The following is a 23,186-nucleotide window of genomic DNA, read 5'->3' on the forward strand; positions in this document are numbered from 1 at the left end:
AGCAAATCATTTAATCAGTTTCACGTTTATCCAACCATTTGCATAAGCCACCCATACACCCACAACTCGTAGCATTCCTGTCGAAAATAATATCTTTAGTTTTTAAATTGAGGGTTGAGTATGAGGTAAGAGGACAAACGGTAATCTCCAATCTCATAACGGATTCGATCTAGGACAGCAGTATTCATACATAATAGATCGGTGACGACAGAATTATGGATGTTCGGATGATCGATTACTGGACCAAAGTAATCACAATCTCGGGGCAAAGTGTAAGAAAATGTCAAATTATTCAATTTGGTAGGTTAAGTGAGAAGTAATATTTCTGTCTCTAAAACTTCTATTTCTACCCGATAATCGCTTTAATCCTGTTATAGGATGATACGAGAGAACCATTGATATTTCTGTCACAAAAGGGATTAAACTATTTAATTCGGGACTGACTTCAAATGTAAAAAATATATATTAATATTTCTAATGGACTCTATGACTAAGCCTGAGGAACAATAGCTACATTTCAAGAATGTCATTTTTTGTCTTTTTCTCTTCTTCTGAATTTATTGCGTTTCGACTCAAACGAAACAAATCAAATATTTGTTGGTTCGACTTTCTGCCTAAAACTGAACCGGAGCAACTCGAACCGCCCCTTCACTTGGTTGGTTGGAGTTGGCTTTTCAAAACAGACTGTTTTCAGTGTCCATTGTGGATGAGCTTTGTTAGGCTCTTCTTTTGTATCTCTTTGCCCTTCTCTCTCTTTTCTCCTCACTTAATTACTCGTAAGTATCTCTGTATATGCTTTCATGTTTAGCCTTTTACTTCTCATTCCTTTTACTTGCTTGCAGCATTTTTAAGTTTTTCTTTTAAGTACGAATGCTTCTGTTTCTGAGCACACTTAAGAAGCATTCTGCCCGCTTTTTTGGTTATATGTTTCCAATCAATTATATTATTATAGTTCTTTCCCAATTATTAGCAAGAGTTGTCATCTGGGTTTTCAATAATTTTAGCTCTGGTGTTAAATGTCAATTCAAAGTCTTAAACTTGTATTAGCTAGTGAGTCGTAATCAGGTTTTGAGCGTGAATTGGCATCTGGATATCCAATAATTTTAGTGCTATCATTCAAAGGCTTGAAACTTGTGTGAGTATAACATTTTCAAGTTTACAGCCTGAATTGTCATCTGGGTATCGGATTACTTTTATTTTTATGTTTGTCAATATGAAACATCTACTTTCCATTTTTACAATTCATTTCTTGACCATTGCAGCTTGCTTATTATCTGTTTGATGCTTTGCAGAGACAATTGTAGAATTCTTTGGTTTCTGAATTGGAGTAAATAATTGATCAAATATGGCTTCCACATTGTTTAGAAACATTCAAACCCACCCACTATTGCTGTATCCAACTTCATTCTTTAGAAGAAAGAGTAGTGTTTTCTACTGCACAGTGAATAGCACCAGTCCAACAGCCACTCAAGAAAAGCAGCAGTGTCCTCGAATCAAAGTTTCACCACAAACTCAGTCCAAGTCACTTGATAAACTTACAAAAGACTATGAGACAATCATTGGTATAGAAACCCATGTCCAACTCTCTACTTTAACCAAGGCCTTCTGCAGCTGCCCATACAACTATGGGGCACAGCCAAATTTCACTATCTGTCCCGTTTGTATGGGTTTGCCTGGTGCTTTACCTGTTTTGAACTCTAAAGTTATTGAATTTGCTGTGAAATTAGGCCTTGCACTTAATTGCAAGTTGTCTTTGAACTCAAAGTTCGACAGAAAACAGTACTTTTATCCTGACCTTCCCAAGGGATACCAAATATCTCAGTTTGATATACCAATTGCAACCAGTGGCTATGTTGATTTAGATCTTCCTGTGGAATTTGGTGGTGGACATAGGAGGTTTGGCATAACCAGGGTTCACATGGAAGAGGATGCAGGGAAGCTGCTTCATTCAGGAGGTGGAAGTTACTCACAGGAAATTACTTGGTTCTCTTAGCATAAATATAGTAAACTTCATATTGTTTCCTTGATGTGTTTGATTCTTCTTTTCTTGGATATATTGTCAGTATCTGGTGCTATAGTATTGCTGTTCTTGTGATGTGATCTTATTTCATGCACTGGTTCTTTCATCTGTTATTTTTTGAATTAAGCTTTATTATGACTTACTGTTAACTGGGATTTTCTATACTAGTTGATTGAACGTAAATTCATTGTTTTTTTCTTAAGTTTGTATTTAAGAATTAGTAGAAGATTTAAGCTTCAGAGTAATAGGATTATTGACAATGTTTGTCATCTTTTGCAGGTTGATCTAAATAGAGCTGGGGTACCGCTGCTTGAGATTGTTTCTGAACCGGATATGAGAAATGGTATTGAAGCTGCAGAATATGCAGCAGAGCTACAGAGGGTGGTCAGGTATTTAGGTGTTAGTAATGGTAATATGCAAGAAGGTTCTCTCCGTTGTGATGTGAATGTCTCAATTCGACCAATTGGGCAATCAGAGTTTGGGACAAAGGTAGCTTACTGCTTTTTAGGAAAATCAAGAAATGTATGGCTTTATATTTTGAGTATTCAAGAGTTCATAGATTGAAAGCCAAACAGAATGAGTGACTACAATTTTCTGGTCCAAAAGATGTATGTTTTATCATGACATAACATTAATTGTACTTTATAGAACTAAAGTAGGTGCATATGTGTGTGAAGGAAGTAAGTAAATATTCTGGCTCTTTTAAAAATTTAGCATTTCTTGTGTCCATTGTGATTGAAGTAGGTAATAAGCTTTGCATTTTCTTTTATACACATATACAGGCGCACACACATCTTTTGTATATTATGCACTGAAGAAAATAAATTGCTCTGTAGAAGTCTATTCAACTTTATTTCTTCATTGCTGTCATACTTGCCTATGTTGAGAGGACTGTCGGATTTCCCTCTGAAGTCAATGTACTTTCTTTTGAATGTCTCTTTGCTCTAAAAGATATATAAAAATGTCTTATACATTTTTTTTAAGTTGACGAACTATATTACACCTAGTTACATTTGATTATCTTGCTTTTGCAGGTTGAGATAAAAAATTTGAATTCGTTTTCATCGATTAATAGGGCCATTGATTTTGAGATATCAAGGCAAGTTCTTCTCCACAGTCAAGGCCAAAGCGATTCAATTGTACAAGAAACTCGTCTTTGGGAAGAAGGCGCTCAGGTTATAATATATATTCCTTTTCCCTTTTCCTAACTCAACCAGTGTAAGAAAATGACCAGCTTATCAATAGTTACTCACATTCCCCTTTTGACTGTTTAGAAAACAGTTACAATGAGGAAAAAGGAAGGGCTTTCTGATTATCGATATTTCCCTGAACCAGACCTTCCAGAAGTTGTTCTCACTGAAGAATATGTTGACAGTATCCAAAGTTCCTTGCCAGAACTTCCAGAGACAAAGCGTCGGAGGTATGAGAACATGGGCCTAAGCATGCAGGATGTTCTTTTCCTTGCAAATGACACGAGTGTAAGTCTTCACCATAGTTCAAAAAGGCCTGCATAGCATGTTTGCTGGGTGTTATTGTTATGGGTGTCTAGAATCTCTTTATCTATATGGCAACAGTTAAAAAAAAAAAAAAAAAAGAAAGAAAAAGAAAAAGAGTTCATGTTAGCTTACTTAGAACCACCATGTAAAGGTTATGAGAAAATGGCGTAGGTGCCCTAAGAAATACATACAACTTAATTCTCAAGAATTTAGTGAGATGCTATTTTTCCCTGAACTTTGTCTAGACCTGATAAAAAGAAAGCAGCATACATGGAATGCATCGGGAATTGCTGAAAGTCTCAAATTTTCATGTGTAAAAATCAAGTGGCATACACTTTTAGGATAAGTATCTGACTGTAAGCAACCCTCAATAAATGATGCCTGCCTTCTAGAAATTCTTGTGGTTGTTGAAATACAGTGTCTCCTGGCAAAATATCATGGTGGAATGATCTAATGCAGAATTTCATTCACTGGATGAATGTTTTAGGTTGCAGAATTTTTTGACGCAACTATTGCACAAGGTGCTCAAGTGAAGCTGGCTGCCAATTGGATAATGGGTGATATTGCTGCCTATATGAAAAATGAAAAGGTGTCTATAAATGAAATCAAGCTTACTCCTAAAGAGTTGGCTGAGCTCATTGCTTCAATCAAAGGTGGGATTATTAGTGGAAAGATTGGGAAAGAGGTAGGTCTGCTTCAATATGAATACTCATGTTCAAACATCTTTACAATCCTAATGCCCCATTTCTTTGCTGTTGTAAATCTTTCTTTTTCTTTTTTCTCTTTAGGTTTTATTTTTTAGTATCTACAGGTCGCATCAGTCTGGTTAGGAGTACAAGTCACTGGATGTATGATGTGATTCTCTTTATTCATGAGAATTTTTCCCGTTATTACTTGCAGATTTTATTTGAGCTTATTGCAAAAGGTGGCACTGTTAAGGGACTGATAAAAGAAAAGGATCTTGTTCAGGCAAGTTTTTCTTTCTCACAGTATCTACTTCAAAAAGGCATATTTGAACTTCTTTAGTCTCCGATGTGTTCTTTGATATTCAAGTAAAGTTATCATGGTTATTGAAAGCCTTAATGAGGCTCTAAGTAATTTGCACCCAGCTTGCATGAGCAGCTAGGTTCAATTGAACTTCACACCTCTGAAAGTTTCAGATATTTTTCATCAACTGATGTGGTAAAGCAGAGATAATATTTTGTGAATGATTCAAAGTGCTAACACAATTACATAAAATCATGAGGAGAGGAACATTATGAGCCAGGTTATGGTCTCTTACATGTTTCGGAAAATAGCAGATTGTAGATCCTGCTGAGATTGAGAAAATGGTGGACAAAGTGCTGTCTGAGAATCCAAAGCAGTTGGAACAATATCGTGCAGGCAAAACTAAGCTTCAAGGTTTCTTCGCAGGCCAGGTACAAAATGGCATTTCTTTATGTCCTCTTTGCTTAATTTTTTTTTTCCTAACGACTCTTGTACACTTGAAAGACTAACTTGACCATTAAATTTATTTTCAGGTGATGAAAGCATCAAAAGGTAAAGCAAATCCGGGACTTCTGAACAAGATCCTTCAAGAAAAATTAAATGCAAAAAGCTGAGACTTTGTAGGTGACTATCTTCTTGATGATCTTGATTTTCATATTCTCCCGTGTTAGATCATGAAATTTGAGTCTTTCATTGGTGTAGTTGGAGATACACTAATCTTGACCTGCTGACGGGAAGCCACTGCTGATCCAAGGACGTGATTTTGCCAGCATTGCCATCTTGCGAACTGGTTACCAACATGGAGAAGCAAATTTAGGCCTGACATGGATACATAAATTGATAGCATTTGGTTGGATTATGATTTATAGTACCATGCCTGATGATGGATATAATTGCATGAAGGATCAGTAGATTTTGGCAAATTATGGTAGTAATTTCATTAGTTTTGCTACAAGTTAATATCAAGCTGCAACTTCATCTTGTTTTGCACTCAAAAAGGAATTCGTACATACCAACTCAAAATAATGTAATTGTTTTTTCTTCTTCTTCACTTACGTTTACCAAGTTGTCATTTTGTGGATCGACATGCTTGCTAGCATTTTTATTTTTAGTGAAGAAAAACTATTTTTTATTACCTGGCCGCCAAAAATGCAAGTAACCATGTCATAACTAGAAAGTAACGTAACTTCTATCATAACAGCAAGTAGCCCCTTGAAACTCCTCATTACCCTGGCAGCCATTACCTATTGGTGGCATTACTTCACTGTGCCTCAAAGTATTCAGAGAACTGCTTGTCCTTGCCTACATTAATGTGGCACTGTCTACCTTCAATTAACTCTTATTTGAACGCAGTATAAGAATACAATCGCCTTCCTGTAATTAACACAATGTAATTCTTGTTGTCAAATAAGTTGAACAGCTCATGTAGAAGTAATAATTTTGTAACATAACTATTCGTTGCTAGCTCCTATCACCAATAACTATTATTGGTAGCTATTATCACCAATTCTTATGCTACCACACTGAAATGAAACCTTATACAGTCCTACGGGTGTTCGGTCCCGAGATTTGATGTAATTGAAAATTTTTTCTCACTTAACATATATATTAAAGTGTTTGGTAAAAACTTAAAAAATAGAAACAAAGCTGATAGCTGATTTAATTTCAATCAGCTACTGGTTGTATTAACTCTATTTTAGAACTTTTTCTTATTAACTGATAGTTGATTTGATATATTTATTTATTTGGATATTATTATCTTTATAAAAACTTATTATTAAATTGATCTCATATAATTAAATTTTTGATTGAGCTAAAAAAAATATAAATATAATTGAGCTAAAAAAATTAACTATAATATTTTTAATTATTATAAGTTATTTTTATTAATTTATATCATTAAATAATAATATAATACATTTAACGATAAATTATACCATCAATAGTAGTTTAACATACTAATAGCAAACGCTGATAAAGTTTTTACCAAACGGTTTAATTTATCAGCCATCAGAGCCAACTACCGACCACCAACTACCAACTGCATTGATCAGCCAAATCAAATAAGCTTTTAGATTTTGATATTAACAAGCTGCATTTTTTCGTTACCTGAATAAAGCTGCAGTAACTAGAAAAAAAAAAGTGAATTATAGAGTGTTATAATTAGAGAAACTTTTTAATATCATTATATATTTATTTAAAAAAGGTTTATAAAATTTAAATCAAATTTTACATAAAATATTTTATTATGTAACTTTTATATAAAATTACATATTAATATATTTTATATAAATTTCTTAAAAGAAATTTTTATATAGATTAATTTAAAATTTTATAATTTTTATTGAATGCATACATAAAAATATTAGAAAGTCAATATCCACCGCACCATTTTAGAATTCACCTAAAAAGGCCCTTTTGGTGTTTTTTTTTTTTAAATTTTAGCAAACCAGTAATTTGCGCTTATGATTACATTATCTGTCTTAATACAAGTTTTAAAAATGGAGTTGCTGGGATTGAATAAAGGTCTTGAATTACTGAAGATAAATCACCACCGACAAAAGGAAAATACCATCTTATTTTTGTCTGAGCTTGTCACCTGTATCTTTTTACTAAATTACTTTTTAATTTTTAAGATTAAGAGATAATTTGTTTTAAAAAAAAATTAAGAGATAATTTTATAAATTTATTATATATCATATTAGGTGGACAAGAATAGAGAAAAAAATAACATTACTCCTCACAAATAAAGTCAAGTTTTTCATGGCCTTATTTAATCCCTAAACCACCAAAGTACTTATATGTGGTTTTCACATCCATTTCAATGTAGAGATTGTAAATAAAATAGGTAATAGCATACCATAATTTTATTCTGAAAAGGTAATTTGAGTTAAATATAACTCTATGTTAATAATTTGTAGTATTTAATTATTTATCCGAATCCTTAATGAATTTGGACTGCTCCAGACCCCTCTCTTTCTCTCTCTATATATATATATATCCGACACTTGATTTGAGCAAGAAGATATCAAGTCTTTCAGTAGACACGACAATGGCGATTAAAAGAACTCTTTCTACTGATTCTAAGTCTATTTCCACTACCAAACTAAGACTTCCTTCTACCATCGAATCAAACTGGTCTGATCTTCTTCCCGAACTCTTATATTAATCCTTTCGAAAGTGTCTTTTGCGCAAATCATTCGCTTCACAGCAGTTTGTTCTTCTTGGCGTCGTGCCGCAGAATCGTTTGTTGCATCCTCATTCTACACTCCGTTCTCTCATGCACCTTGGCTCGTGCTTCCTAGTCAGGAATATATTACTTATAGTGAACGCAATCACTGTTATTACTGTGTTGATAGTGATTTGATGGCGAATCTCGATGCTTTTGTAGTCTTGAGGACGAGAACAAAAATACAATGAAGAGTATGAACAAACTGTTTACTTATGGTGATTTTTGCATTGGATCGTCTCATGGGTGGCTTATACTTTTAGATAATGAACAATTCAAGCCTTTCCTTTTCAACCTGGTTTTAGGAATGCTATAAGAACTCGTTTTAGCAAAGCTATCTTATTGTCTGACCCGTCCCATGAGAAAGACTATGGAATTGTGGCAATGCAGGATTTTTGTGATCCAAGTCTGATTTACTGTAAGAAAGGAGATTCTTATTGGAACAGTCTTGATCTTAAAAGTGGCGGAACCATTGATATTAGGTGCTGTAATAATCATCCTTATGTATTAAATTTTTATCATTCAGTTGATATATGGGATTTTCATGGCTCCTTGCCAATAAAGAAGAGGAGAATCCATCCTTCAACCTCAATAGAATTGGTGGAAGCCCGTGAATGCTTATAGAGGTTCACATTCTAGCCGAAGTTATTTGGTCGATTCATGCGACGATCTTTTGCTGCTTGTGAGGTTTATATAGGGAATTTTGTTAATCAGGAAGGTGAAGTTGTTGATGAGTCATACCTTCTAAGTGATGAAGAAAATCATCCTTTGCTTTGTCCATATCAAACAAAGATGCTCCACGTTTATAGGTTGGATTCTAGTGAACAGAATTGGGTAGAGGTCGAAAGTTTGAACAATCAAGTGTTGTTTCTCGGGATGAACCACTCCATCTCATTATCAGCTCAGGATGTGACAGGAATTCTATCTACTTTACTGATGATAATTTGTACCAAATGTACGAGGATTATTCGTATGGAGGTCATGATTTCGGCAAGTTCAGTCTAGAAGACAAAGTTGTCAAGCTATTTAACGGGCATAAAATAGAAAAGTTCGACCCGTCACCACTTTGGATAGTCCCAAATCCATGGTGAAGAAGTCCTGATGCCTAGCTTTTCAGTTCCTTAAGTCAGGCCACTTCGTAATTGATTCATAAAGTATCTACTTCTGTTCATTTTTAACTTTTATACGCTTTTTCTCTCATCTATGTAATGTTTAATGCTTTTATTTGTTGTATATGCGAGGAATAATTATATATATAAAGAGTCACTGAATTTTGCTTTAGTTTCATTTTAATTTTAATTTATTTTGTGTCAATCTATCCTTTGCCCTATATATGATATTGATGTTATATTAACATAGGCTAAAACAAATATGTGCTTTGACCTGTAAATGCTTCCTTTCTAAAAAGAAGTTGGCATTGACCAGGTCACAAGCTTGGGGTTCCAGAAACACATATACCCTCTAGATATAGCATAAGACAACAATACACCAACTTCTCTTCTAAATTTAGCAAAAATCCACAATGTTGATATCTTGTCAATCGCAGAATCATAGCTGACATTTGTTAGTAATTTTGTTAAACACAAAAAAAAAAAACAAACATAATGCAAAACCATTTTTTTTTTCCCATTGCAGTTTTTCTACCTCAAAAGTACAAACCCTTCTGTTTGCGGTGGGGGTGGTGGTGGTGGTGGTTGTGGCCATTCATGGTCATAGCAATAGCTGCCTATGGAAAGTGGAACCTCACCGGCAAGGAAGGTAATGGTGGTGGCTGATCCATCCCGCGAATCAGCAGGTGCACTTCAATATGCACTTTCCCATGTGGTCGTAGAGAATGATGAGCTTATACTTCTTCATGTTGAAAATCCAAATTCTTGGAGGAATACATTTTCTTTCCTAAGAAAATCTAGTTTTCCTTCAAGCTCAAAATTCTTGGATGAACACATTTTCAGCTTAGAAGGAAGTGGCGGTATCAATTTTCTTGAGGCAATGAAGCATATATGCGAGCTTGCTCAGCCTAAAATCCGTATCCGGATGGAAAGGATGCATATGGAAGCAAAGGCAAAGGACAACAAAGATAAGGCTAATGCTATTCTTGGTACAAGCATGATGTTAGGAGTTGACCTAATTATTATTGGGCAAAGGCGAAGTCTTTCTAGTGCATTATTAGGGTGAGTTTGAGAATCCATCTTCAAACTTTATGTATTTGCTTTGATGCTTTCATATGTCTATATACCCAAGAAGACTTAGTAGCATGATCCCTCAATTCTCAATTTGTTATCTATCAATATGATCACCTATAGTTATCTATTACAGAAACAAAACTTAGGTAAAAACTGCTTACCTGTACCCTTAAATACAAACTATTTTGACCATCTGATTCATATTTATGAATACACATTTCTCCTAATTGTCTATTCTGTCTATGCAAACTAGCAGATACAAGAGGTCGGGCAGCTCAGGAATGAAGGGGTTAGACACAGCAGAATATTTGATTGAGAACAGCAAGTGCACCTGTGTTGGAGTACAGAAAAAAGGCCAAAATGGAGGCTATCTTCTGAATACAAAAACCCAGAAAAATTTCTGGCTTCTAGCATAATCACTTTTCTGCAATCATCCCAACTTGCCATGCCAGCATGCTTGGTCAAGATCATGCCCTTTTAAGTTGGCGTAGTCATTGAAGATCATGATTACTTCTTTGTTGAAATGAAAACTTCATATCAAATCAATAGTTATAAATGTGGTAATTCCCCCTGTTGACAGATTTTGCATAAACTTTTGATCTACATTTTCTTGTTGTCGTTATGTCTTAGTTATCAATGTATTTGCACTTATATCTTTGCTTGATGTCTATTGCATAGGCGTTGTATATATACATTGAAAAAAGAAAAGAGAGAATCGCAGCAGCCACCAACTTCTTTTTTTTTTTTTTTCTTTTTCTTTCCCGTCTTACTGTATAATGAGATTCAGTCATTCAGTTCAGGCCAATCAAAATAAACAAAAGATTAATCAGAAAAAAGAATAGCATTAGAAAAGATATAAGAACATGAGAACAAATAGAGACTAGCGCATGGCATATTTCTTGACCTAACAAAGGACACCAACTTTTTTCTTTTAAGAACAAATTATAATCTTATAGTTCATCATGCATATTCTGTTCCAAAGGTATTTCCACCTGGGGAACTGCATTGTCATAGACCTGAGCGAAACCAACACCATCTCCAACACCCTGTGGTATGATCTTACCTTGTCCAGCCATACCAGCCTTTAGGATAGCAGTAACTTGTCTCTGTAATTTGAGCAGCCCAATGCGTTTTGAGACCACATATAAAACAGCACAAGAGAACAAGAAAAATCCCACCGCAAGTATCATCCTGTCCAGATATTACTTAGCATTACTTCTCCTAGAATTAGATAATTCATAATTACTAATCACGAAAATAGAAAAAAATCCTTTTCTGCAATACCTGTCAAGTACATCCTGACGTTGCATTGTGGAGAGCAAATTTCGGGTCCGCGTCAACAATGAGCGGTGACCCTTATATTCACTTTCAGCCTTCCTCAATACTCCTGTTGATTCCTCTGGAAAAACATCACAAACACAATATATCAGGTTTCTTTGAACCATCTTGTAGACGAGCAAATATAGAAGAGATTCATTCAAATCTCAAATATAAAAGTACATGTGAAAGCAAAAATTATACGATGATTAAACTTCACAAAGAACCAACTACTATCAATTAAAGCTGAAAGTTTGTTCATATCATGCATTCCTAGAAGGTGGTACGTGATAGCATAAGAGATAAGAAGATACGATCGGGACAACTGATGAAAATTCAAATAGTGTAACAGGTACAACATGCTAGATCAGGCCAAATCTGAACAAGTTGATAACATTCAACATGCAGTTACATGCACTTCCTGTCTTATATGTTAGGCTTCTTCTAAACTGGGGGAACATGCTTTTGAATGAAAATGCTCTTTGATTAGTCAACACAAATGTTCATGTAAAGTGCAAAGTGGATCATTGAAAATATACCAACATGATGTTCTTGGACACTAACTAATAAACCTAAAGACACCAACTCTGATCAGCTAAGGATTTTTGAAAAATAGCTTTCATCTATAACCAACATCAATTTGACAATGTTGTTTATCATAATAACAATTTCTTTTTTCACTTCTGGAAAATAAACTAATCAGATCATCTTTAATACCTAGGTGTATTAGCACATTTAAACAAGAGAGCAAGGAATTCATGATTATGTGGTGCCAAGTTCATTTAATTTCATGTTTTAATCAACTACCAAAAACACAAAAAAAACACTTATACTGTAAAAACTAAAATAATTGTAATGGGTGTGATCCAGCAGTGGACTGTTTTGTAATCTTTGTATCCAGGATAACAAGGTCATCCTGAGATAGTGTTGTTACACAGCTGAGACTACCTTAAATTCGGTCCACCTTAAAATTCACAAAAAAAAAGGTTCATTGAAATTCACCTCCTCTATTACTATGTTAAACTATATGAAAGTGAAAAATGCCACTTTTTAGTAGCGCAATAACAGAAAACACCTACCAAAAGTCACAAGTGAGCTAGCACTTCTTTCCACCTCCTGTAAATAGAAGTAAGACAAGAAACCAAATAAGCTTCATACAAAGATCAATCCGCACTCCCCAGTACGAATGACTTACATCACATAAACAATGAGGAAGTAAGCAAAGCAATAACCTGAACCATTAGCTGACGACTACGGCGCAGGCTCTCTGTGATGCTTTCTGCAGCAGATGTCATCCCAGCCTTTGTCCTAAACAACAATTTAACTATGCATAACATACTATAAGAAACTAAGAAATAGTTTGCTTTTATCGCAAACTTCATTGTTATTAATGAATCTACAACTTGAACCAATTCCATCCCATCTACATGTTTACCACTTGAACTTCACCGCATGAGCACAAACATTGCATACTAACCAGAAAGGAATGAAGTATATATAATACTAAGTTACCCTTATTGAAAACAATGAAGGATACTAATACATACTGCAAATTACGTCTGCGAATTGTGGACTCTTCTCCACCACCCAGAAGAAGTTCTCTCTATAATCAAAACAACCAAATGTAAAGTTATTCCTTTACTTAAATACTTAACATGTTTAACTGTGTGGGAATTCATGCATTTGTATTGCACCCAAGATTGAATACATCAACTAACTAATCATCAAACACACTCATAACTTAATTCTTTTTAAACAATGCCAAAAAGGAGCTTTGAATTAAGAAATCTAGCCCAAGAACAAGCTGTCAACACAGCTAAAAACAAAACAGCTCAGAAGGTTAGGCTTCTCACATTCCCAATCACCTGTCTACCTCTACTATTTACAAAATCATTATCACATCATTCAAACTGCTATCCTTATCTGTTTGAGCACGATTCATATTTACATTTTCATGCCTAAACAAAACTCTGTTCCTCCATTAAGCAATAACATTAACTTGTGTTTGGTTCAAATCCAATATGGAATTCATTTCAAAAACAAATAAATTCAACTAAAGAAACAATTTAATTAAGAGTACTCTAGTCTAGTCAATTTCTCAGCCTTGATGGTTTAGAAGGCATTTGCAAATTCTATCAATTTTGGTACAACCTAGATCAAACATGATAAACTCCGTAGAGTTGAAAATGTAGAATTGCTAATGAATTTTCTATCAAACCAAATATGACAAGTTTGGAATTCATTTATATCAAACACACTAAGCAGGGAAAAAAAAGAGAAGAAAAAGAATAAGCAAATTTATTTACCTGTTCTTGAGCAGCTTTCCTCATGTTAGCCTTAGCTTGCAAATTAGCATTTCTCAAACTCAACCGCAAACTAATTCACAAAATGAGAAGATCAATAAAAATTGAACGTTTCAATGAAAATTAAACAATTGAACAATGAAAATGAAGGTAAGAAGTGGGTGGTTACTTTTGGAATTGGGTTTTCCAGGATTCGAGCAAGGATTGAGCAGAATTAACATCCTCATGAGTGGGTAACTGAGGGGCAAGAAGATCGAGTTTAAATTGTAAAGATTGGAGTACAGCTAAACCATCTTGTGCTAACCCATTCAATCTTGGAAGGGAATTAACAGTCTCCTCCTGTGAGGCTACTCCTTTTAATCTGGTTGATTTGCCATAGCCCTCAATTGCTTTTATGTGATCTTTCATTTTAGAATATGCTTCTTCCCATTCTTTCTTTACCTTCTCCACTGCCTCCTCTATCTTCTCCATTCTGATTTTCAAAATTTCTCTGTTGCTCCAATGTAAAAATTGAACAAACAGTTTAGATCAAAGCCAGTTTTACATTTTTGCTGTATTACAGTGCTGAAACGGCAGCGTTGAAAAAAGAAATGAAATTTAATTCTCCTTAATACGCAACATTATAATTAAACCAATGTAATTGCTTAAAGCTACATATGATAAAAATTGGCTTAATAATTTCTCATATCTTTAATAAGTCATTTTCAATGAAATTGCTAATCTCATAAATATTAAAATTCTAATTTCTAAATAGCCTAATTTTATTTACTTAAAATAACTTTATAAATTTCATTATTTTCTTTTTAATTTAAAATTTAAATTAAATTAATTTTTTTCACTAAAATTTATATAAAATCTTTTACTACTAATGTGGCCACGGTGGTTTAGTTTTGAAATTTATTTTTTTGTACTAAAATTTGTTCAATAAAATTTAAATATAAAAAAAAAACTTAAATTGGATTATTTTTATTTTATATTTAAATATTATTATTATTGCATCGGTATTTTCTCTTACATGACAATTACTTTACTAAGTAAATATTTATATACTTTCCCCTTTTCTTTTCTTCCATTCAATTTTATATCTTCACATCTCTTTCTCCGACTATGTCTGCGGGTTGACATTAAATTTCGGAAGTTCTTTTTTTAACTTTAATTTTAAAAATTATGTTATTCAAAATTAAGTGAATAAATATTTTTTCTAAAAATAAATTTAGAAAAATAGTTTATAAATAAATTAAAAAATAAATATTAAATCAGAAAAATAGTCTTCTGAGATTACGTGTCACTTTACTGTTCATTCATTCATTTTTTATTTTTCTTTTAAAGGTGCTGATATTTTCCTCTGCTCTCCACATGCATTGAAACAGATACATGGGAATTTCCTTGTCAATTGTCATGTAAGAATATATAAATATAAAGAAAATATACATTTGTGTTTGGTTGAAAGATTTGCATGATAACATGTTAAGTCTTCTTAGAAGTTTATAATAACTGTAAATCACTCTTTTCTTAAGAAGTTTTAAGATTTTCCATTTGTAAAGCTTTCTACATAAAAACAATATAATTGATTTCCACTTCAAGCTCATTGCTAGTAATTAATATATGAAATTGATAATAAAGTGATTGTGCATTAAATATTCTGATTAATTAAAAACTCGTTTTTAGATTTACTTTATCAAATTGGAATCTGAGTTAATTTATCGCTTTTAATTTCTAATCCGTTAATTTGATTCGGTTATTATTTTAATATATTTAATTAATTTTTTTTATTTTTAATTTGACCGACAAAAACTTAATATACATAATTTATTATTAAATTTATTTTTTTATTTAGTTTGGATGTATATATCCAGCTATATATAAAACGGATAGATAGTTGACATTTATTTATTAATATTAAAATACAAAGTACTGTGTATTAATCGTTTAATATTAATGTGTAAACTTAGCTATATATTATTAATAGATATACGAATTTTTCTTGTTTTTTTATATATAACATAAATCAATATTAATATAATATATATGAAATTTTTAGATAGTTTAGTGTGTGATACTGATAATCGAGTAATCTATTTTGTGTCGATCTCACCTTACTTTCTCATTGCTAAAGATTCCCATGTCCTATTTTTCACTTTTCTATCTAAACTCCTAAACAAAAATTAAACTTTCACTAACCATCCGAAACAATACTAAACTTTCAAGGTAAATACTATTTCATTGTCGAAGATTGATTCAAATTTCATGTTGTAGTTTTAACTTTTCGACTTAATTATATATACAGTTCTTTAGACGTTTTCTTGTTAGTGCCAATAGTATCTCCATTTATTCAAAATTGATTTATTATTATATAAAATATATTTAAAGACTTATTAAAAATGGTGTATTCAATTAAGACTTTTATGGAGTTTAAAAGTCATGGCGTATTCTATAGTAAGTTTAAAAGACTTTCTATAAGTCATGAAGTATTAAATTGATTTTTAAAGACTTTTAAAAAGTCTATAAAAGTAAAGGGTATTTAATTACAACTTTTTAAAAATATTTAAAAATAAGCTAGTATTCAAAAAATCATTAACTTTTTATAGATATATACTTTTAATAATTTTTTATGCATTATTATAAATAAAAATTCTCAGGATTTGTTTTTCACATATTTTCAAGATCTCAATAGACTTTCTTTTTAAAAAACTCATATTTCTTCTTTTCAAATTCTCATGTATTGTCGGCTTCATTTCTTTTTACTGTATTCTCCATCTTAAAAAATATAAGAAATTGGATAAGACTTATAAGCTAAAAATTACATATTAATAATATTTGCTTGTGCTCATACATACAAAAAAATTAATTAAAAGTTTTAGTTTAATTTTAAAAAGGTCATTATAAAAATATAAATTTTAAATGAAGCATTTAGTGAATTATTTTAAGCAAACAACTCCACCATATATAGACTTTCAGATTTTATTAGAAAGATAATTCTTTTATGTTGGTAAACATGATTGTTGTCGGTTTAAATATTTATCAATGAATTAGTAGACGTGATTATTGTTAGTTTAAGTATTTATCAAATAAGTAACAAATAAAATATAACAAAATTTGGTGGTTTAATCAGAGATAAATTGTAATAAGATAATTTCTTTTTAAAAAAAATTATTATCTTAACAAAAAAAATATTCATATTGTGGGATAAAAAATTTAAAAATGATATAAAGTTGACACAACAATAAAATGATATTTATTACTTGTGTATAAAGTTGCATATAATATTATATGAAATAATATTTAAAGTAAATAGTGAATACAAAATAAAAAGATGAAGAAAGTAATAAAAATAGAATGATTAGATTTATTTTTAAATAATTAAATAACAGATAAATAATAATATACGAAAATCAATAAAAATTTATCAGTGTCTATAAAAATATTTTTAAGTAAAATTTGTAAAAAGCATTTATAAAATTATAAACTCTGTAAAAATTATTAAAAATTCATCAACTCTTTAAAAATAACTCGTTTAAAAAAAAATTAAAAGTCTTAATTAAATACACCTTTTAATGTTTTTAATAATTTATTTTTTTGTTTATCAAAAGAAAATCAGACATTCTCTTCATTCTTTTCTTTTCTTTTCTATTTCTCTCACCACCACCAAGTCCAAACAGAAATGCTTTCTTAAAGAATTGGAAGGTTAACAAGTGAAATAATAGCAACAATGAGCCAGCTTTTGCTTTGAAATGAGACCACCAATGGACACTGTTAAAATTCAAATCAGAATATCAATCCGCAATCTCTGCACTACTCTTGCTTTGGTCTCATGCACCAAGAAATGCGACACATATTTAGTATTCAACACTACATTTGTAGTACTGAAAAACCCATCTCAAACAAAAAAAAAAAAAAAAAGAATTAGGAACTAACCCAAAAAGAAAAACCAATGACAACGGAGGAAATCAATTCACTTTAGCACAATTATGTCATTTTATTTTATTTTTTTTTCAAGTGGATTTAGCTGTGAAAGATTTTTTATATTGTTTATCCATGAGAAGGAAAAGGAGGAAGGAAAGAAAGAAAGAAAAGGTGACTTCTCTTTTCAACCTACAAAAATGTTTTTGGTTAATGATTGATGTAGCATTGTTATTTAACGAAGTATCAGGTATTTCAATCCTTTTAGGAAGGAGATGTCTCATATTCGAATTCGCTGTATAAGTTTTTACCTTTATAATAAGTATAAGAAACTAATTACTTTTATTATGTAATGTAAGAGGCTGACTATCTTTATTGTGTAGTCCATAAAAAATCGACGTATCAACCAATTTTTTTCAAAATATTTGAAAAAGTCATATATAAAATTTAATATTCTTACTCCATTAGTGTAAAAAGACCTGAAATGTTTTTAGCACTTAAATTTAATATTATATAGGTTTTGTGTGGATATCAAAACTAATTTATTAAAAAAGATAAAAAAAAATCATCAATAAATTTATATTATAACTAATTGTTTATTCGTGTATTCTATAACCATTATTATTATTTTTTATTATAAAATTAAGTGTATAAATATAATCCAATAAATCTTTTGATGTTTAATTTGATTTACAATACTTTAAAAAATAATAGCAAAATAAACATTTTTAATTGTCTTTAATTTTTTCAAAGATTTTATTAGTGATATAATATAAAAATTATTTTTAAAATATTTATTTATTAGTTCTAATATTTTATAAATTAATACTATTAATATAATCGATATTACTATTTTTTAAAATTAGAAATTATTATATAATTAAAATTAATTTATTAGTGGATATAATATTTAAATATATTATTTTTTATAATTGAAATTATTATTTAATAGAAAATTAATTTATTAGTTAATATATAATGAATATGCTATTTTTTAGAATAATCATTATCTAATTAAGAAACTAATTATTATCCAATTAGAAAACTAATTTATTATTAATATATTATTTTTAGAATTAGAATTAATGTTTAATTAGAAATATAACTTATTAATCAATAAATTAATAAAAGAAACCACAAATTGACACATAAGCTTGAATTTTATGTGTCAAAAATTAAGTACATATGTTAAAAAAAAATTAAGTCTCAGAAATTAATATATACTAGCCGTTTACCGGTGTATTGCACAGTCGTTATTATTATCTTGATTATAAAATCAGATTGATAGTTACAATTTAATAAGACTTTTAATAGTTAATATAAAAATTTTATAAATTTTTAAAGATAATAGCAAACTATTTAAATGTCTTTAATATTTAAAAATTAAAAATTTTATTAATGTAATAATATAAAATTATTTTATTTAATATTTATATAAATCAATATATCGATATTATTATTTTTTAGAATTAAAAAATTTATTATATGTTATTAACGTTCTATTTGTTTAAAAGTCAATGGTTTATAACTGTTCTTTTCTTAAGTACACCTCATTTTATTCTCCTTTTCTATAATGTAAGTTTATTTTTGATAATATAAATATTCCTTGCACAATAAATTACTATAACATAGATTTTTATTCCATTTCAAAGATGTTATTTTAAAATAAGATTTTAATAAAAATACAGACTCTAGTATATATTATTAGATGTCTTATTATTTGATTTTTCGGAACAATGACAGAAGAGGAGCTGCCATAATCATTCACAAGTAGGAATTATCCGGTACAACTAAACTCATCTTATTGACGGTAATATCCTCGATTTGGCAGGCACAAGTATATTTATTTTGATTGGACTGGATCCTGATTGACATGAGTAAGTCAACTAATGGCGTGTTCAAAGTCATCAGTGACATTTTTTGTCCAAGTTAGTTGTCTTGGACATAAACTTAACAAATTAAAAGACGTGTCTCGAGTTCACGTGGTAATATAATATCCCAAGTATTCACTTTGCGTAAGCAATACGAAACAAACTTAAGTAGCTACATCACTATCACTATCACTAATATAAATAGATTATTTTAGCAAATTAAGAGCGAGCGTAGTAGATTAATAGTGTGTGGTTTGTATGGCAATGATTGAGCGGTGCAGTGAGTTTATAAATGGGTTGTAAAAGTAAAACATTTTCTTAGTTACTAACAGCCTTCAGCCCCCAATTAATGGCTTGCAAAGGCATCCTCGTCCTGTATACATTCTGCCTGATTGTGATCTTCTTCTCCATGTTTATTTTCTCGCACTCTTTAACCACTTCCTCACTTAACCAGGGCCATGTCCTCAATGCTACAGATCTCCTTGTTTCAAGAAACGGGCTCTTCACCTTAGGATTCACTGGCAGGTACTTGGTAATAAACTACACCGCCTTGGACGGATATATGATTACAAGCCATCCTCTCTGGATAGCCAACAGAGACGCACCCATTGTGGAAGATTCAGGAGCTCTTACAATTGATAATCTAACTGGAACGCTGAAAATTGTGCGGAAAGGTGGGAAACCGATTGAATTATTCTCAGGATATAATTCCAACGGAAATTTAACAGCCGTCTTACTTGACAATGGAAATTTTGTGTTGAAAGAAGCCAACTCCAGCAGCATATTGTGGCAAAGTTTCGATTATCCAACAGATACCCTTTTGCCAGGCATGAAATTGGGGATCAATCACAAGACGGGAAAGAAATGGTTACTTAGATCATGGCAAGCTGAAGATAATCCAATTCCTGGAGGTTTTACTCTGGAGTGGGACACTAGTCAACGCCAGATTGCAGTGAGGCGACGAGGAGTTTTATTTTGGACCAGCGGAGTATTGACTCCTGATAATAGGTTCCCTAACTTCTTGGAATTGGATTCGGTGAATCAAAATTATAATTTCACTTTTGTATCGAACCCAGATGAAGAATACCTTTTTTATACGCTCTACGTTGATGAAGAGACACCTGAAGACCGCAGGAAGTTTTCCAGGTGGTTTCTTGATTACACAGGGAACATACAAGAAGATGCAGGGAGACCTTCCTTGGTGACTTCCGAATTTTGCGACGGAAGTAACACGAAATTTGGGTGCAAGCAATGGGAATTAGGCCCAGAGTGCAGAAGAAATCGGGATCGATTCGCAGTAAGAGCTGGTTATTTTACGTCTGCGCTTACTGATTTTTCAAATCTCAGCTTTATTAATTGCCAAGACTCATGTTGGAAAGATTGTGCATGTACTGGATTCATGTCATCAAATGGTGGCACTGCTTGCATACTGTATAAAGGACCATTTTATAACAAAGATTTACGAGGAGGTGAATCAAGCTATTACATCATTATTCCAGGGCCGCCAGATAAAGGTAAGCAATATCCTTTTCTTCTTCTATATAAATCAGCATCTTTTAACGTTTTCAGGGAGTTGATTATCATCATCAATATCGTTATCATCTGTTCTTAACTTGTTAATTTATTCCACCCAGCAATAAAGACATGGATATGGATTGTAATTAGTATACTGATTGCCCTAATCCTGGCGTTCATGAGCGTCTTCTTGTACTTGCGATGGAAGAGACTTAGAGTAGAAGGTAAGATATTTTTCCCCCAGACAATTAAACTTGAAATAAAATCTCAGAAGTGCAACTTTAACTTGTGTAATGAAACGAATGGCAACAGAGAAGTTTCTGAAAGAGCTGATGACAGATGATAGAGCAACGGATGTAGATGAGCTTCAAAACAATGGAAACAGAGGCCACAATCTAGAGATCTATAATGTTGCAAAAATTATGGCTGCTACCAATAGCTTCTCATTGCACAACAAACTTGGAGAAGGTGGTTTTGGACCTGTTTACAAGGTAAACTTATTAGACTAACTATTAGAAATTAATGAGAACATAATGATTGATGTTACATAAAAAATTCATGAATGATCAGGGGAGATTAACTGAAGGACAAGAAATAGCAGTAAAGAGACTGTCAAGTAAATCAGGACAAGGGCTACTGGAGTTTAAAAATGAGCTTATAGTCATAGCTAAATTGCAGCATATGAATCTTGTAAGGCTCCTAGGTTTCTGCATCCAAGGGGAAGAGAAAATGTTGGTCTATGAGTACATGCCCAATAAGAGCTTGGATTCTTTCATCTTCGGTGGTATGGCTTTTTCCTTTATGTTACCATGTTTTAAAATCACACCCGGAACATATGATTTGATGTATGACTTGTGGTTTCAAAATTAACAGATCAATCAAGAAGGGAGGTATTAGATTGGAGCAGGCGTCTTAACGTCATTGAAGGAATAGCTCAAGGTCTTCTTTACCTCCATAAGTATTCGAGATTGAGAATAATCCATAGAGATTTGAAAGCTAGTAATATTTTACTTGACAAAGATATGAACCCAAAGATATCTGATTTTGGTTTGGCAAGAATATTTAGGCAGAATGAGTCTGAAGCAAATACATGGACCCTTGTTGGAACACGGTACGTGCAAATTCCAAGATTATTCATCTTTAGTAATATTGTCTGAAGTTGCACGAATTAGAATTAACAATATTCTGCAAAATTTTGCAGTGGATACATGTCGCCAGAGTATCTCATGGAGGGCATTGTCTCTATCAAATCTGATGTTTACAGTTTTGGAGTATTAGTATTGGAGATTATAAGTGGTAAAAAGAATCATAATGTTTATCATCATGACCGTCCGCTCAACCTTGTGTGTTATGTAAGTCCACTTAATCTTATATCCTGAAGTGCAAGGACATCTATCTTTGTTATTTTACCATGTTTCTCACGTATACAGTTGAAATATGAATTCATGTGTTCCAGGCATGGGAATTGTGGAAAGAGGACTCGTTATTACAAATACTTGAACCGGCTATAAGAGATTCAGCTTCTGAAGATCAAGTTTTGAGATGCATTCACGTGGGGTTGCTATGCGTTGAGCGGAGTCCTCGAGATAGGCCGACCATGTCAGATGTTTTATTTATGTTAACAAATGAGGCTCAGCAATTGCCGGCGCCGAAACAGCCAGCATTTTATATAGGAGAGAACAGTGTCACGATGAACCCAAGTGAAAGAAACATGAAAACTGGGTCGATAAATGGCATGTCCGTTTCCGAGATGGATGGAAGATAACCCGACATATTTGTAAAAAGGGTGAGATTGAAGAGGTAGGACGATATGATCTTTCTTATTTTTTTCCTTTAGATTCATGGCCATGAAGCACTATAGCTAGAGGCCCCATATATAGCTTGTGGAATTGCTTGTTATCAATTGGCAAGTTACAGTTTAGTAAAATGTTGCCCTTGCAGCCTGGTCTTTGTGTGCTTTTGGTCTCCATTAGTGTCCGTTTATTTCAGCTTTTGAATCATAACGGTTTGCGATTAGTTGTTACATGTCTCAAATGCTGACAAACTTTCTAAAAGCTGGTGTTTGAAACTTCAAACCCTAGTGTGTTAAATTTATAATGGGAAGAAGCCTGGCAAAGATTACAAACGATGAAGCTACAGCGGTGGAGAATCAATTGGAGTAAGAGAGTAAATGCCCTAAAAGGTGTAACCAATATGCACCAGGGATGCTTTCCAACTTTATTCCACAAGAAAAGCTTTAAAGGACATGTAACGTGCGTAGCTTGTTCCAAAATGAAACGATTCTGCATCAGTATTTAGCAGAACTGTTCAATATTTCAATATTCTACCTTTCCCAGTCTCCCTCTTTCAGTAAAAGCCAACACAA

General features: G+C 32.1%; 5 protein-coding genes across 6 annotated transcripts; 4 read left to right on the forward strand and 1 right to left on the reverse strand.

The window, feature by feature from the left end:
• The first annotated feature begins 622 nt into the window (after positions 1 to 622).
• Positions 623 to 5,554, forward strand: LOC8265715 (glutamyl-tRNA(Gln) amidotransferase subunit B, chloroplastic/mitochondrial). 2 transcript variants are annotated; one of them, XM_015724868.2, is made up of 10 exons: positions 623 to 776; positions 1,293 to 1,972; positions 2,300 to 2,509; positions 3,055 to 3,195; positions 3,295 to 3,498; positions 4,004 to 4,201; positions 4,417 to 4,485; positions 4,818 to 4,934; positions 5,037 to 5,127; positions 5,206 to 5,554. In XM_015724868.2, exons 2-9 carry the CDS (start codon positions 1,346 to 1,348, stop codon positions 5,115 to 5,117), a joined length of 1,647 nt encoding a protein of 548 aa, XP_015580354.2. In that variant the 5' UTR covers positions 623 to 776; positions 1,293 to 1,345; the 3' UTR covers positions 5,118 to 5,127; positions 5,206 to 5,554. The 2 variants fall into 2 exon arrangements, with proteins under 2 accessions (XP_015580354.2, XP_015580353.2); XM_015724867.2 differs by having other exon boundaries at positions 5,037 to 5,123.
• A 2,001-nt stretch (positions 5,555 to 7,555) lies between these two features.
• Positions 7,556 to 8,823, forward strand: LOC125371108 (putative F-box protein At4g17565). The gene is given in 7 exon segments (XM_048379272.1): positions 7,556 to 7,664; positions 7,667 to 7,819; positions 7,864 to 8,041; positions 8,179 to 8,341; positions 8,343 to 8,423; positions 8,426 to 8,639; positions 8,642 to 8,823. Coding segments are annotated over 7 exon segments (1,080 nt in total).
• A 348-nt stretch (positions 8,824 to 9,171) lies between these two features.
• LOC8265713 lies at positions 9,172 to 10,476 on the forward strand. The gene is made up of 2 exons (XM_002528290.4): positions 9,172 to 9,903; positions 10,172 to 10,476. Exons 1-2 carry the CDS (start codon positions 9,461 to 9,463, stop codon positions 10,329 to 10,331), a joined length of 603 nt encoding a protein of 200 aa, XP_002528336.1. The 5' UTR covers positions 9,172 to 9,460; the 3' UTR covers positions 10,332 to 10,476.
• Positions 10,477 to 10,737: 261 nt separating this feature from the next.
• LOC8265712 lies at positions 10,738 to 14,133 on the reverse strand. Its single transcript, XM_002528289.4, has 7 exons — positions 13,705 to 14,133; positions 13,539 to 13,608; positions 12,780 to 12,835; positions 12,465 to 12,540; positions 12,312 to 12,348; positions 11,200 to 11,314; positions 10,738 to 11,106 (listed from the first exon to the last, which is right to left on the reverse strand). Exons 1-7 carry the CDS (start codon positions 14,004 to 14,006, stop codon positions 10,866 to 10,868), a joined length of 897 nt encoding a protein of 298 aa, XP_002528335.2. The 5' UTR covers positions 14,007 to 14,133; the 3' UTR covers positions 10,738 to 10,865.
• A 5,407-nt stretch (positions 14,134 to 19,540) lies between these two features.
• Positions 19,541 to 22,777, forward strand: LOC8265711 (G-type lectin S-receptor-like serine/threonine-protein kinase CES101). Its single transcript, XM_048379307.1, has 7 exons — positions 19,541 to 20,820; positions 20,941 to 21,045; positions 21,134 to 21,312; positions 21,392 to 21,605; positions 21,695 to 21,932; positions 22,023 to 22,173; positions 22,278 to 22,777. Exons 1-7 carry the CDS (start codon positions 19,656 to 19,658, stop codon positions 22,584 to 22,586), a joined length of 2,361 nt encoding a protein of 786 aa, XP_048235264.1. The 5' UTR covers positions 19,541 to 19,655; the 3' UTR covers positions 22,587 to 22,777.
• The last annotated feature ends 409 nt before the right edge of the window (positions 22,778 to 23,186 follow it).

This window comes from Ricinus communis, chromosome 9 (assembly GCF_019578655.1).
Source record: "Ricinus communis isolate WT05 ecotype wild-type chromosome 9, ASM1957865v1, whole genome shotgun sequence".
In the NCBI taxonomy this organism is placed as follows: Eukaryota; Viridiplantae; Streptophyta; class Magnoliopsida; order Malpighiales; family Euphorbiaceae; genus Ricinus; species Ricinus communis.

Coding starts and splice junctions, on each gene's coding strand:
- LOC8265715 (XM_015724868.2), top strand. CDS start 1,346: ATGGCTTCCACATTGTTTAGAAACATTCAAACCCACCCACTATTGCTG. Junction 3,196..3,294: donor TTTGGGAAGAAGGCGCTCAG/GTTATAATATAT, acceptor TTGACTGTTTAG/AAAACAGTTACAATGAGGAA. Junction 4,935..5,036: donor AAGGTTTCTTCGCAGGCCAG/GTACAAAATGGC, acceptor ATTTATTTTCAG/GTGATGAAAGCATCAAAAGG.
- LOC8265711 (XM_048379307.1), top strand. CDS start 19,656: ATGGCTTGCAAAGGCATCCTCGTCCTGTATACATTCTGCCTGATTGTG. Junction 21,313..21,391: donor GTTTTGGACCTGTTTACAAG/GTAAACTTATTA, acceptor ATGAATGATCAG/GGGAGATTAACTGAAGGACA. Junction 21,606..21,694: donor GGATTCTTTCATCTTCGGTG/GTATGGCTTTTT, acceptor CAAAATTAACAG/ATCAATCAAGAAGGGAGGTA.
- LOC8265713 (XM_002528290.4), top strand. CDS start 9,461: ATGGAAAGTGGAACCTCACCGGCAAGGAAGGTAATGGTGGTGGCTGAT. Junction 9,904..10,171: donor CTTTCTAGTGCATTATTAGG/GTGAGTTTGAGA, acceptor GCAAACTAGCAG/ATACAAGAGGTCGGGCAGCT.
- LOC8265712 (XM_002528289.4), bottom strand. CDS start 14,006: ATGGAGAAGATAGAGGAGGCAGTGGAGAAGGTAAAGAAAGAATGGGAA. Junction 13,609..13,704: donor TGGAAAACCCAATTCCAAAA/GTAACCACCCAC, acceptor TTTGTGAATTAG/TTTGCGGTTGAGTTTGAGAA. Junction 12,349..12,464: donor GTCGTCAGCTAATGGTTCAG/GTTATTGCTTTG, acceptor TTCTATTTACAG/GAGGTGGAAAGAAGTGCTAG.